Source organism: Mobula birostris, chromosome 28, assembly GCF_030028105.1.
Source record: "Mobula birostris isolate sMobBir1 chromosome 28, sMobBir1.hap1, whole genome shotgun sequence".
Classification (NCBI taxonomy): Eukaryota; Metazoa; Chordata; class Chondrichthyes; order Myliobatiformes; family Myliobatidae; genus Mobula; species Mobula birostris.
Window position 1 is genome coordinate 9,671,432 of NC_092397.1, and position 14,839 is coordinate 9,686,270.

Below are 14,839 nucleotides of genomic sequence, written 5' to 3' on the forward strand. Positions count from 1 at the left end.
ATGTGGATAGGATGTTTCCTATTGTGGGGGAGTCTAGGACCAGAGGACACAGATAGAGTGGATGTGGGAGAAGATGTTTCCTATAGTTGGGGAGTCTAAGACCAGAGGGCACAGATAGAGTGGATGTGGAGAGGATGTGGAGAGAGATGGTATTAAACAGGAAATTAGAAATGTGTGCAATAAAGGAACAGCAGTTATAATGGGTGACTTCAATCTACATGTAGATTAGGTGAACCAAATTGGTAAAGGTGCTGAGGAAGAGGATTTCTTGGAATGTATGCAGGATGGTTTTTTGAACCAACATGTCGAGGAACCAACTAGAGAGCAGGCTATTCTGGACTGGGTTTTGAGCAATGAGGAAGGGTTAATTAGCAATCTTGTCGTGAGAGGCCCTTTGGGTAAGAGTGACCATAATATGGTGGAATTCTTCATTAAGATGGAGAGTGACATAGTTAATTCAGAAACAAAGGTTCTGAACTTAAAGAGGGGTAACTTTGAAGGTATGAGACGTGAATTAGCTATGATAGATAAGGTTGCATGGATGAACTACAACAATTGTTCATCCCAGTTTGGCAAAAGAATAAATCAAGGAAGGTAGTGCACCCGTGGCTGACAAGAGAAATTAGGGATAGTATCAATTCCAAAGAAGCAGCATACAAATTAGCCGGAGAAAGTGGCTCACCTGAGGACTGGGAGAAATTCAGAGTTCAGCAGAGGAGGACAAAGGGCTTAATTAGGAAGGGGAAAAAAGATTATGAGAGAAAACTGGCAGAGAACATAAAAACTGACTGTAAAAGCTTTTATAGGTATGTAAAAAGGAAAAGACTGGTAAAGACAAATGTAGGTCCCCTACAGACAGAAACAGGTGAATTGATTATGGGGAGCAAGGACATGGCAGACCAATTGAATAATTACTTTGGTTCTGTCTTCACTAAGGAGGACATAAATAATCTTCCAGAAATAGTAGGGGACAGAGGGTCCAGTGAGATGGAGGAACTGAGCGAAATACTTGTTAGTAGGGAAGTGGTGTTAGGTAAATTGAAGGGATTGAAGGCAGATAAATCCCCAGGGCCAGATGGTCTGCATCCTAGAGTGCTTAAGGAAGTAGCCCAAGAAATAGTGGATGCATTAGTGATAATTTTTCAAAACTCGTTAGATTCTGGACTAGTTCCTGAGGATTGGAGGGTGGCTAATGTAACCCCACTTTTTAAAAAAGGAGGGAGAGAGAAACCGGGGAATTATAGACCGGTTAGCCTAATGTCGGTGGTGGGGAAACTGCTGGAGTCAGTTATCAAAGATGTGATAACAGCACATTTGGAAAGCGGTGAAATCATCGGACAAAGTCAACATGGATTTGTGAAGGGAAAATCATGTCTGACGAATCTCATTGAATTTTTTGAGGATGTAACTAGTAGAGTGGATAGGGGAGAACCAGTGGATGTGGTATATTTGGATTTTCAGAAGGCTTTTGACAAGGTCCCACACAGGAGATTAGTGTGCAAACTTAAAGCACATGGTATTGGGGGTAAGGTATTGATGTGGATGGAGAATTGGTTAGCAGACAGGAAGCAAAGAGTAGGAATAAACGGGACCTTTTCAGAATGGCAGGCGGTGACTAGTGGGGTACCGCAAGGCTCAGTGCTGGGACCCCAGTTGTTTACAATATATATTAATGACTTGGATGAGGGAATTAAATGCAGCATCTCCAAGTTTGCGGATGACACGAAGCTGGGTGGCAGTGTTAGCTGTGAGGAGGATGCTAAGAGGATGCAGGGTGACTTGGATGGGTTGGGTGAGTGGGCAAATTCATGGCAGATGCAATTTAATGTAGATAAATGTGAAGTTATCCACTTTGGTAGCAAAAATAGGAAAACCGATTATTATCTGAATGGTGGCAGATTAGGAAAAGGGGAGGTGCAACGAGACCTGGGTGTCATTATATACCAGTCATTGAAAGTGGGCATGCAGGTACAGCAGGCGGTGAAAAAGGCGAATGGTATGCTGGCATTTATAGCGAGAGGATTTGAGTACAGGAGCAGGGAGGTACTACTGCAGTTGTACAAGGCCTTGGTGAGACCACACTTGGAGTATTGTGTGCAGTTTTGGTCCCCTAATCTGAGGAAAGACATCCTTGCCATAGAGGGAGTACAAAGAAGGTTCACCAGATTGATTCCTGGGATGGCAGGACTTTCATATGAAGAAAGACTGGATGAACTGGGCTTGTACTCGTTGGAATTTAGAAGATTGAGGGGGGATCTGATTGAAACGTATAAAATCCTAAAGGGATTGGACAGGCTAGATGCAGGAAGATTGTTCCCGATGCTGGGGAAGTCCAGAACAAGGGGTCACAGTTTGAGGATAAAGGGGAAGCCTTTTAGGACCGAGATTAGGAAAAACTTCTTCACTCAGAGAGTGATGAATCTGTGGAATCCTCTGCCACAGGAAGCAGTTGAGGCCAGTACATTGGCTATATTTAAGAGGGAGTTAGATACGGCCCTTGTGGCTATGGGGATCAGGGGGTATGGAGGGAAGGCTGGGGCGGGGTTCTGAGTTGGATGATCAGCCATGATCATAATAAATGGCGGTGCTGGCTCGAAGGACCGAATGGCCTACTCCTGCACCTATTTTCTATGTTTCTATGTTTTCTATAGCTGGGGAGTCTAGGATCAGAGGGCACAGATAAAGTGGATGTGGAGAGGATGTTTCCTATAGCGGGGGAGTCTTAAGAGCAGAGGGCACAGTCTCAGAATAGAGGGATGGAGATGAGGAGGAATTTCTTTAGCCAGAGGGTGGTGAATCTGTGGAATTCATTGCCACAGGTGGCTGTGGAGGCAAAGTCATCGGGTATATTTAAAGCAGAGGTTGATAGATTCTTGATTAGTCAGGGTTTGAAAGGTCACAGGGAGAAAGCAGGAGAATGGGGTTGAGAAGGAAAAATAAATCAGCCATGATCGAATGGCCAAGTTCTTATCCTGTGTCTTATGGTCTAATAAGCAAGAGACAAACTCAAGTACCACCAGAACAAATGGGGAATTTAAGAATGTAAACTTGTTAGACTGAATTTATTTTTGATTGTGGTTGCCTTAAAAAAATGAAAGTTCACCAATATCTGGGCAAAAAATAAAACTTGTTCTTAGCTGGACTGAACATTGCATAACTACAGATTGCCAGGGTCCATTTGCAAACTGTCCAAGGAGCTGTCAAATAGCTCAAAGGCATTAATGGGTCTGGAGTCACATATAGACTGGGTAAGAGCCATAGATTTGCCGTTTTGTAAGATGCATCTGTGGCATTCACTGCACCAGACATCGGTGGAGACCAAGTCATTGGGTATGTTTAAAGCGGAGGTTTTCGATTAGTCAGGACATCAAAGATTATGGGGCCAAGGCACAAGAGAATGGGGTTGAAAGGGATAGTAAATCAACCATGATGGAATGACGGAGCAGGTCTGATGGGCCGAATGGCCTAATTCTGCTCCTATGCCGTATGCTCTTCCAGTGGTTCCCAATGTGGGGTCCATGGACCCCTTTGTTAATGGTAGGGGTTCATGGCGTAAAAAAGGTTGGGAAACCCTGGTTTAGGCAGATGGATACCTGGAAATAATTTGGAAAATGAGTAGCCTGGGTGGTCCGTGGTTGGGCTGAGTTGTTCTCCAATCTTAGCAATTTGCATACAAACGTTTTGTCACTGAGCGAGGAGACATCGTCAGTGCGCTGTCAATTGTTGCGTGTCCTCCAAGTGCTTGGCCTTCATGTACTTATCCGTCAGCTGACTGGATGTCATTTCGGAAGCGGAATGAGCAACTCCTCCTGGTCTCTTCCCAAGATGATCGCGAGGGGCGCAAACTTGACTGTGGATCAATGAGAGTCATGGCGCAAGCCAACACGCGGCGTGCAAGAGAATCCCTAGAGGCGTGGTTTCCACGAACAATTCTGTAAACAGACGTGTAGACCGCGATCCAATTTATAAACCAATGTGGGCAAAATTCCAGACCACAGCACAGAAAGATCGCCACGCAGCCAATCAGTGACGAGATTTCCTCTCCACGTCACAAATGACGACCAATCAACTGATTGATCAATACATAAAGGCCAAGCATTCGGAGGACACACCACGGTCAAGAGCGCACCGACGATGTCTCCTTGCACGGTGACAAAATGTTGGCAAGAATGGGAGAACAACTCAGCTCAACCAGATGGATATCTATATAGGCATCCGTTAGTCTCGTGAGACCATGGATTTGTGCCTTGGAAGGTCTCCAGGGCGCAGGCCTGGGCAAGGTTGTATGGAAGACCGGCAGTTGCCCATGCTGCAAGTCTCCCCTCTCCACGCTACCAATGTTGTCCAAGGGAAGGGCATTAGGACCCTTACAGCTTGGCACCGGTGTCGTCACAGAGCAATGTGTGGTTAAGTACCTTGCTCGAGGACACAACACGCTGTCTCAGCCAAGGCTCGAACTAGTGACCTTCAGATCACTAGACGAATGCCTTAACCACTTGGCCACGTGCCAACACTATATTTTTAAAAAATTGATACTCACCATTACATGATGTAGCCTTTTCATTGCCATGGTGGGCTTTGAACTTTTCAGCGAACAGTTGAGTATTCTGGATATTAAATCTGTAACTTAACTACTTTGCAGCCACATCTTGCTAATGGAGACTATCAGTAGCTGCAGCCTGGTTAACCTTGAAGATGTTGCATCTAACTAGGGTGTTCTGTAGTCAGACCCTATAATACACTCGTGAGACCACACTTAGAGTATTATGTGCAGTTTTGGGCTCCTTATTGTAGAAAGGATATACTGACGTTGGAGAGGGTTCAGAGAAGATTCACGAGAATGATTCCAGGAGTGAAAGGGTTACCGTATGAGGAATGTCTGGCTGCTCTTGGGCTGTATTCCCTGGAGTTCAGGAGTATGAGGGGGGATCTCACAGAAACATTACGAATGTTAAAAGGCCTGAACAGATTAGATATGGCAAAGTTATTTCTCATGGTAGGGGATTCTAGGACAAGAGAGCATGACTTCAGGATTGAAGGACGTCCTTTTAGAACTGAGATGTGGAGAAATCACTTCAGTGAGAGGGTGGTAAATTTGTGGAATTTGTTGCCACGAGAGGCTGTGGAGGCCAAGTCATTGGGTGTATTTAAGGCAGAGATAGATAGGTTCTTGATTAACCAGGGCATCAAAGGGTATGGGGTGAAGGCAGGGGAATGAGGATGACTGGAAGAATTGGATCAGCCCATGATTGAATGGCGGAGCAGACTTGATAGGCCGAATGGCCTACTTCTGCTCCTATTATCTTATGGTCTTATAGTTCTCGTTTGCTAGCTATTTGGCACCACAATTCAGAATTGGTTGTGATGAGTGGGACATTACTCCATCCTACTCCTCCCCTCCCCCCCCAAGAGTCATAGAAAATTACAGCACAGATACAAGCTTTTCGGCCCATCTAGTCCATGCCGAAACATTTAAACTGCTTACTCCTATCGGCCTGCACTGGGACCATTGCCCTCTATATTCCCACCATCCATGTACCTATCCAAACTTCCCTTAAGCACTGAAATTGAGCTCGCATGCACCACTTGTGCTGGAGGCTCGATCCATAGTCTCACCACCCCCTGAGTGAAGGAGTTTCCCCTTAAACCTTTCACCCTTTACCCATGACCTCTAGTTGTAGTTCCACCCAATGTCAGTGGAAAACAACCTGCTTGCATTTACCCTGTTTGTACCCCTCATAATGTTGTATAACCTCCATCAAATCTCCTCTCAGTCTTCTACGCTCCAGGGAATAAACACCTAACCCATTCAATCTTTCCTTATAACTCAAGTCCTCCAGTCCTAGCAACATCCTTGTAAATTTTCTCTGTACTCTTTCAACCTTATTTACATCTTTTCTGTAGCCGGGTGACCAAAACTACACACAATACTAGGCCTCACCAACATCTTATACAACTTCACTGTAACATCCCATCTCTTGTACTCAATATTTTGAAGTGCCAAAAGCTTTCTTTACAACCCTGTCTGCCTGTGACGCCACTTTCAATGAATTATGGACCTGTATTCCCAGATCCCTTTGTTCTACCACACTCCTCAGTGCCCTACCGTTCACTGTGTAAAACCTACCCCGGCTGGTCCTACCAAATGCAACACCTCACACTTGTCTGCATTAAAATTCCACCTTCTTTATGGAGAGATGCTAAATGCACTTCTAGCACTCGACCTCACCCTTTGTAAAGGCTAAGTTTCGAACCATAAAGTGGGCTTGAAACGATGTGTTTGCCTTGATCCTGTTGGCAGTGTTTTGCAAGCACTCCTGAGCTGAACAGGGCTTGCTTTGCTGTTGTTGTTTTGTCACTTGGTCTGAGTTACTCTGGGGGAGCATTGTGGGCATGCTATGCTGGTGCCAGAATGTGTGACGACACTTAGCGGGCTCTCTCTGGCACACCTTCAGGAGTGTATTAGTTATTAATGCAAGCAACACATTTCAATTTATGTCTCGAATTGAATTGACTTCATTTCTTACATCCTTCACATACATGAGGAGTAAAAATCTTTACATTACATCTCCGTCTGAAATGAGCAATGTATGAATTATAGTAATTTGTAATAAATAGTATGTACAGTAAGATATACAACAGAACAGACAATATAGCTTAGAAATACAATTGTATCAGCGTGAATTAATCAGTCTGTTGTCCTGGTGGAAGAAGCTGCCCCGGAGCCTGTTGGTCCTGTTGGTCCTGGCTTTTATGCTGCAGTACCGCTTCCGGGATGGTAGCAGCTGGAACAGTTTGTGGTTGGGGTGACTCGGGTCCCCAATGATCCTACAAACCCTTTTTACACACCTCTCTTTGTAAGTGTCCTGAATAGTGGGAAGTTCACATCAACAGATGCGCTGGGCTGTCCGCACCACTCTCTGCAGAGTCCTGCAGTTAAGGGAAGTACAGTTCCTATACCAGGCAGTGATGCAGCCAGTCAGGATGCTCTTCAACTGTCTGAGGTGAAAGAGGCGCTGTTGTGTTTTCTTTTAACCACACAGCCAGTACGTACCGACCACGTGAGGTCCTCAGTGATGTGTATGCTGTTCACTCTCTTAACCCTAGATCCATTGATGTCCACTGGGGTTAGCCTGTGTCCATTACTCCCGTAGTCCACAACCAGCTCCTTTGTTTTTGCAACATTGAGGGAGAAGTTGTTTTCTTGACACCACTATGTCAGGGTGATGACTGTTTCACTGTAGGCTGCCTCATTAAAATTTGAGATTAGGTCAATCAGTGTAGTGTCATCAGCAAATTTAATTAGCAGATTGGAGCTGTGGGTGGCGATACAGTCATGGGTATACAGGGAGTAAAGGAGGGGACGCAGTACACAGCCCTGAGGGGCTCCCGTGTCGAGAGTCAGAGGGGTGGAGGTGACGGAGCCCACTCTCACCACCTGCCGGCAATCTGACAGGAAGTTCAGGATCCAGCTGCACTAGTCAGGGTGAGAGCCGAGATCTCTGAGGTTCTGGAGGGAATTTGATGTAAATAAACTTGAATCTTGATCTTGCATGATAAATAAACTTGAATCTTGATCTTGCTTTATGTAATGTAATCCATATTGATGCCCTGTATTTTTAGGGTGATGAAGATCTGAAAGGTTAGTCAAGTCAAGTCAATTTTATTGTCATTTAACTATATACATGTATATAATGTATATAACCATATAATGTATAGAGAAACAAGACATCGTTTCTCCGAACCAGGGTGTAAAGCACAGTAGCACACTCAACACACATAATGTGATAATTTATGAAGGTAAGGATAAAATCTATAGATGAATCACACATAAATAACAAACTAGTGCATAAATTAAATATTGCAAGGTCCGGAACAGATTAACTGTGACACTTTGAACACGACGCGGCAGGGAGTTCAGAAGCCTGACGGCCTGAGGGAAGAAACTGTTTCCCATCCTGACCGTTCTTGTCTTTATGCATCGGAGTCTCCTGCCTGATGGTAGGAAGTCAAAGAGGATGCTGGATGGATGGGTGGGATCCTTGATAATACTAAGGGCCCTGCGTACGCAGCGGTCCTGATAAATGTCCCCGATGGACGGTAGGGAGACCCCTATGATCCTCTCGGCCGTTCTCACAGTCCTTTGTAGGGAATTCCGGTCCGATGCTCGGCTGCTCCCAGACCAGATGGAGATGCAGCTTGTCAGGACACTCTCAATGGTGCTCCTGTAAAATTCAGGCTTATTTGCCTCAGTCTTCTTTAAGAAGTGGAGACGCTGCTGTGCCTTCCTGTTCAGGGAGACGATATTGAGGGACCAGGTGAGGTCATCTGTGCTGGGAGCTCCCAGGAACTTGGTGCACTTAACTCTCTCTACGGAGGAGCCACGTATTCGCGAGGGTGAGAGTGGGGTGGTTTGTCAGCACCTTCCTGAAATCCACAATGATTTCCCTGGTCTCCTCCAAGCTCAGGCTTAGAATTTGGTCCCTTTGACATAATGTGCCAACATAGTGTATTACTGCTGTCATGGATGACAAGCAATGTAAAGGTGTCCTTGTTTCCCTAGGAACTGTCTGACCAGCAACGCGCCTATCAAAGCCTTGACCATCAGTGTAAACAGGAGAAGAACCAACTGAATCAGGAGATCCAGCAGCTCAAGGCCGAACACTTGGCTTTACAGGCTAAAATCAATCAAGTAAGCTTTGTCAATTTGCGCGAAATTAAACTTTTTGTAACTGTTGTGGACTGTTGCTCTCATAGTTTTGGTTTTTGCTCATCTATACCTATATCTAACAAAAGTGGTCATCAAGTACGTTTATGGTCAGCTGCTGCTGTAGCACCGGACAACCATTTTTTCGAAAGTAGCTTCCTCAGAATATTTTTTTATTGATAGACCACTTGAAGCTGATTGCAAGTATACTTTCAGACTGCCTGTGTCACGTAGGAATGTGGAGAAAAAGAAATTAACTTTTATTGAATATAATGCTTTTGATTGTATAACGGTGCCGATGCTTTGCAATAGTTCAACTAAGCTAAAAATGTTGTGTTGATGATTTTCGTTTGTACTCAGTGCTTGAGGCTCTCGCTTAAGTGTCCAACAATAATCAGCCAGCATTGATGGATTCCAGTTGCCCTGATACCATTTCTCCGTGACTGCAATGTCCTGGTGAAACCTTTCACCGTGCTTATCACTGACAGTGCCAAGATTGGCAAGGAAGGAGTCTAAATGGGAAGGCAGGAAATGTATCTTCAGTGACATGTTACACTTCGTGGTTTTGTATGCTTGAAGCATGTTGTCAACCAGCTGCATGTAGTTTGGTGCTCTGCAGTTGCCAAGAAAATTTCCAACAACATTCTTGAATGTCTTCCATGTGATTTTCTCCGGTCCCATTAGAAGTTCTTTAAATTGCCCGTCATTGATGACCTCTTTGATTTATAGACCAACAGAAATGCCTTCCTTAATCTTGACATCAGTTATTCTGACTTGAATTATGAATTGAAATAACAAACGTAGGCGATTTTTAAAAAATGGTGCGTGGGAAGGAGAGCAGCACTTCAAAATCCATAAGATGCACCCAAAAGTCTTCAGGAAGCAAGATCTTTATTGTCCAGTGCAACTCATCCCCTTCAACATTCGAGGTACTGTGCGTTCAGAGATGCTGTTCTGCACACCACTGTTGTAACACGTAGTTATTTGAGTTACTGTCAGCTTGAACCAGTCTGGCCACTCTCCCCGGACCTCCATTAACGAGGTGTTTTTGCCCATAGAACTCACAGCATCTCTGGACACACAACACGTTGAACTTTGAAGTGGATGGGCTACAGCTGCAGAAGACCACGAGCACACCCTCAGTGGCCACTTCATGAGGTACAGGACGCCCCCAGTAAAACGGCCACTGAGCATATTGCCAGAGCTTGTCTGAATCTCAAATGAGCAACCAGCTCTCTACTCAACCCTGGGTGGTGCAAAGGTCCCCTATGTGGGAATGTCAAGCAGATTTAAAGCCATACTGTGTTCAAAAAGAATCCATTAAGCATTCAATAAATTCAGTAACAAATGCTGAACTTTTGGAAAGTTGAAGGTTCTGAAGAACAGGCAGGAAGGTGGAACTGATTAGCTAGTGGCAGAAAAGGCTCAAGGGGCCAAGTGGCCTGCACTCGCTCCTATTTCTGTGTACTATGTAGTAAATCAAATTTAACGGGCTGGGTGAAATTGCCTAAACGTTTTCAATTATTTCAGCTTCTGGGGATCCGGACCACAGCAGAATATTTTCTAGGCCCAGTAAGAATGCATTTGTTCAAAGTTCAAAGTAAAATTTATTACCAGAGTACATACATGTCACCACATACAACCCTGAGATTCATTTTCCTGCGGGCATACTCAGCAAATCTATAGAATAGTAACTGTAAACAGGAACAATGAAAGAGATAATAGAAGACACGAAACTGCGCAAATGAAAATATAAATAAATAGCAACGAGAACGTGCGATAACAAGATAAAGAGTCCTTAAAGTGAGATCATTGGTTGTGGGAACATCTCAATAGATGAGTGTAGTTGTTCTCTTTTGTTCAAGAGCCTGATGATTAAGGAGTAGTAACTGTTCTTGAACCTGGTGGTGCGAGTCCTGAGGTTCTTGTACTAGTACCTTGTTGGGCTGGTAGTATGAGTTAGATTAGAGTTGCAGAGAGCTAGGAACCAGAGTGCCAGTACCATTAGTGGAGAGGTTGTGGAAATAGATGTTGTTAAGACCTCAGACAAAATCAGGAATCAAAAGGTTGAGCATGGTGTGACTAATGTCCTGAGTTGTGTATATTTTAATGCAAGAAGTATTGCAGGAAAGGTGGATGAGCTCAGGGCATGGATCAGCATGTGGAATTATAATATTGTAGCCATCAGTGAGACTTGGCTGCAGGACTGGCAGCTCAATAGTCAGGGGTTCCGTTGTTGTAGACGTGACAGAGCGGGGCGATTAACGGAGGCGTTACTAGTCTGGGAAAATGTCACAGCAGCACTCAGTCAGGACAGACTGGAAAACATGTGTTGTGATGGGTGGAACTGAGGAATAAGAAAGGTATGATCACTTCAATGGGACTATATTACAGACCACCCCTACAGTCCATGGGATTTGGAGGAGCAAATTTGTAGAGAGATTACAGCCTGTTGCAAGAAACATAAGGCTGTTATAGTAGGTGATTTTAACTTTCCGCATATTGACTGGGACTCCCATACTGTAAAAGGACTAGACGGGATAGAGTTTTTGTCTGTGACTTTACCTGGCTATTGTCTTTTGACAGATGGCGGCAGGGAAGCGGCTGGTGGATAAAGAGCTGGAAGATGTCAAGGCAAAATTGAGCTGGGCAGAGAAAGAACTCGCAACTCACCAGAAGAATGGGGACGACCTTCAGAAAAACCTTCAGGTGGGTTTGACGTAGATGGCGCTGTATTGAGGTCAAGTTACCTTGTTGATAACTGTGCCATTTATGGGTCTCGATAAGTGTTAGGTTGGTTTAAACACAGAACGGCAGGAGGACATTCAACCTCCTGAGCTTTTCATTGTGTTTCTATCTCCACAAGGCTGCATTTTTTTCTCCCCCCTTGTCCTTTGATGAAGAAAATTCTTATCACATCTGGCCTTGACGATTGAGCTGTCTTACCTTCGCACTGAACAGCTTCCAAAAGCCACAAAAGCTCTTGCGGATGGGTCAGTTTCCCCTCTTTCTAACTCACAACTTACAGGGAACTCCACCTTACCTTCTGTGCTCTCTCCCCAAAGTCAGCGGGACGCTATTACAGCTCGGTTAGCGCGACGCTGTCTACAGCTCGGGGCATCGGAATTCAATTCCGGCATCTCTGTATGTCCTCCCTGTGGAATGTGTGGGCTCCACACACATCCCCTCCCCCCCCCGGGTGCTCCAATTTCCCCTCACAGTCGAAAGAATTGGTCATTGTAAATTGTCCCACGATTAGGTTAGGGTTAAATCGGGCTGGGGGACACAGCTCAAAGGGCCAGAGGAGCCTATTCTGCGCTGTATCTCTAAATAAGTAAATAAGGTAGAATTCCTGCCAAAGGGTCTGGGCCCGAAACGCCGACTGTTTACTCTTTTCCATAGGCGCTGCCTGGCCTGCTGTGTTCCTCCGGCATTTTGTGTGTGTTGTTCGGATTTCCAGCGTCTGCAGATTTTCTCTTGCTTGAAGATAGAATTTAACTTGTTTTTCTTTTGTTATCATTGTGGTTAGTTCTTGCTGTACTCCTTCTAAGGCTGGTATAACTTCCCTGAGGTGTAGTTTAGAAACAGACGCCAGGCACTCGAGACGCATTTGGGGCAACACAGCACAGCACTATTACGGTACCAGCGACCCAGGTTCAATTCCTGTCGCTGCCTGTAAGGAGTTTGTACGTTCTCCCTGTGACCATGTAGGTTCCCTCCTGATGCTCTGGTTTCCTCCCACAGTCCAAAGATGTACCAGTTAGCGTTAGTGAGTTGTGGGCGTGCAACGTTGAAGCATGGCGATACTTGCAGGCTGCCCCAAGCAAAGTCCTCACTAATTTGACGCAAGGGGTGCATTTCACTGGATGTTTTGATGTATAATAAAGCTAATCTTTCGTCTAGAATATAACCTGCTGCTAGATTTCCACATACTGTTCCTCTTACTTTTAAACAGTTGATGAGATCATGTTAAGATTGGAGCCTCCCTGTTCTGGAAGCAGGGTGCAGACGATCTTTTCAAAAAAACTGTCTGTTACAATTTGAGAGTAGTGGGACATGTGATTCACCATTCCTTTATGAAATGCAGTGGGAGTAGGTGGCAGTGTTTTATCAAATCTAAACCAAGAGAAAATCTGCAGATGCTGGAAATCAAAGTAACACATACAAAATGCTGGAGGAACTCAGCAGGCCAGGCAGCATCCATGGAAAAGAGTAAACAGTCAACATTTTGGGCCGAGACCCTTCATTGGGACTGACTGCCTGATCAGAAACAGGTTTAATATCACTGGGATATGTTGTGAAATTTGTTGTCTTGCACAATTAAGTATTGCAATGTATTAAAAAAAACTAAATTGCAATAAATAATATAGCACTGTGCAAAAGTCTTAGGCACATTTATATATAGCTAGGGTGCCTAAGACTTTTACACAGTACTATAGTAATTTTATGTATTGCACTGTACTGCTGCTGCAAAAATGAAAACAAAGTTCATGACATGTGAGTGATAGTAAACCTGATTCAGATGTGGGTCTCTTTTGTGGACTGAGAGTAGGAAGGGGGCAGGGAGAGGGGAATCATGGTCCGGAAAAGGGGAAGGGAGAGGGAAGCACCAGAGAGACAATCTATAGTAATAAATAAACAATTGTTTGGAATCAGATGACCTTGCCTTGTGTCTCAGGACTGGGTGTGTCTTTGGTGACATGCCAAGTCTCCTCAAATTCCTAATATAGCCGCTGTCGTGCCTCCTTTGCAATTGCATCGATACGTTGGGCCCAGGACAGAGCATTGTTGGTAGAGTCAAGAGCCGCAAGCCAGCCCTCAAGGGTCAGGGACCAAGTGAGGCACTGAAAAGGTAGGGGTGGGGGTTACAGCAGGCAGTGAATGAAAAAAAAGGAGTGATCGCTTGCAATTTTTGTTCATTAAAGTTTTGCTGCTTGATGCTGGCATTTGAGTAGAAACTTGCAGCATAGAATGGAGCTGTCAACCTATCGTGTCCGTGCACCCTTGGTAACATGCAAGCGTTGGTTAAGTGACGTAACATTTATGCCACAAAACTGCTTGCTGATTACCTTCGCCAATAAGGGAGAGTCCAACCCATCTACCCTCGACATCCAATTTCATTACCATCACCAAATCCACAGTCAGAATCCGGGAGGTAGCCATAATCCAGAAATTAACCAGCCGTATACCGAGCGATTTCAAGTTCCTGGGTGTCGATGTTTGTGAAGATCTGTCCTGGGCCCAGCAAAGATGGCACACCAAAGGTCCAACTTAATGTCAGAGAAATGTATACAACATACACCCTGAAATGCTTTTTCTTCGCAAGCATCCACGAAGACAGAGAAGGGCCCCAAAGAATGAACAACAGATAAACGTAAGAACCCCAAAGTCCCCCCCCCCCACCAGCTCCCCTACCTCCTGCGCTTAAGCGGCAGTGAGCAACGGTCCCCCTCCCTCCACCGACAAAAAAAAGCATCAGTACCGCCACTGAGCACTGAAGTGTGAGCAAAGCAATAGCAAAGACACAGACTTGTAGTTACCCCACAGACTTCACATTTCATCCGGCATTTGACATACTGCAGATTCTCTCTCCCTAATAAGGGAGAAGGAGGTGTCTCCGTTTTCCCCAAAGCGAGCAGGGAGACGTAACAAACTCGCTGAGTTACGATATTAAAAGCCCGTTACGCCACTTTTTCGAGCTCTGTGCCTGAAGATTGCAAAGATCCCGGGTCTTCGGGAACACAGTGAAAGATTTTCCGGCCTCCCTGACGACACACGAGTCTCCTGCCGTGACACCGACCCGCGATCCGCCAGGGCCCTGAGATCTTAGACTTCCGAATCCGAGCCGGACTCTCAGGCCGAACCCCTGGCGTGCCGAACAACGGCCGGTCCTGAAACCCCGCGAACAGGTCCCATTCCCGCAAAGAACCAAAGTCAGCGCGTAACTCCAGGTCAGGGTCTTCAAAAGAATCCTAAAAGGGGAAAAATAAAGATATTAAAGATGGAAATAGAGCTGTTTCCGAAGATGCAAGCAAAAGGGTCGCCGTTTAGCGCCATCTTAACTTCGCTCCGCTTCCCGAGCGGTTAGGTTTCATGAGGAGTTTGAGGAGATTTGGTTTGTCACCAAAGACG

At 45.2% G+C, this 14,839-nt stretch overlaps 1 protein-coding gene across 2 annotated transcripts in view; it reads left to right on the top strand.

The window, feature by feature from the left end:
* Positions 1–14,839, top strand: part of LOC140188939 (uncharacterized) — a 103,828-nt gene that overhangs the window by 52,243 nt on the left and 36,746 nt on the right. For both annotated transcript variants that reach the window (XM_072245593.1, XM_072245594.1), the window contains 2 exons: positions 8,564–8,692; positions 11,294–11,416. In XM_072245593.1, the coding sequence (XP_072101694.1) occupies positions 8,564–8,692; positions 11,294–11,416 (252 nt within the window). The remainder of the gene's footprint in view (positions 1–8,563; positions 8,693–11,293; positions 11,417–14,839) is intronic.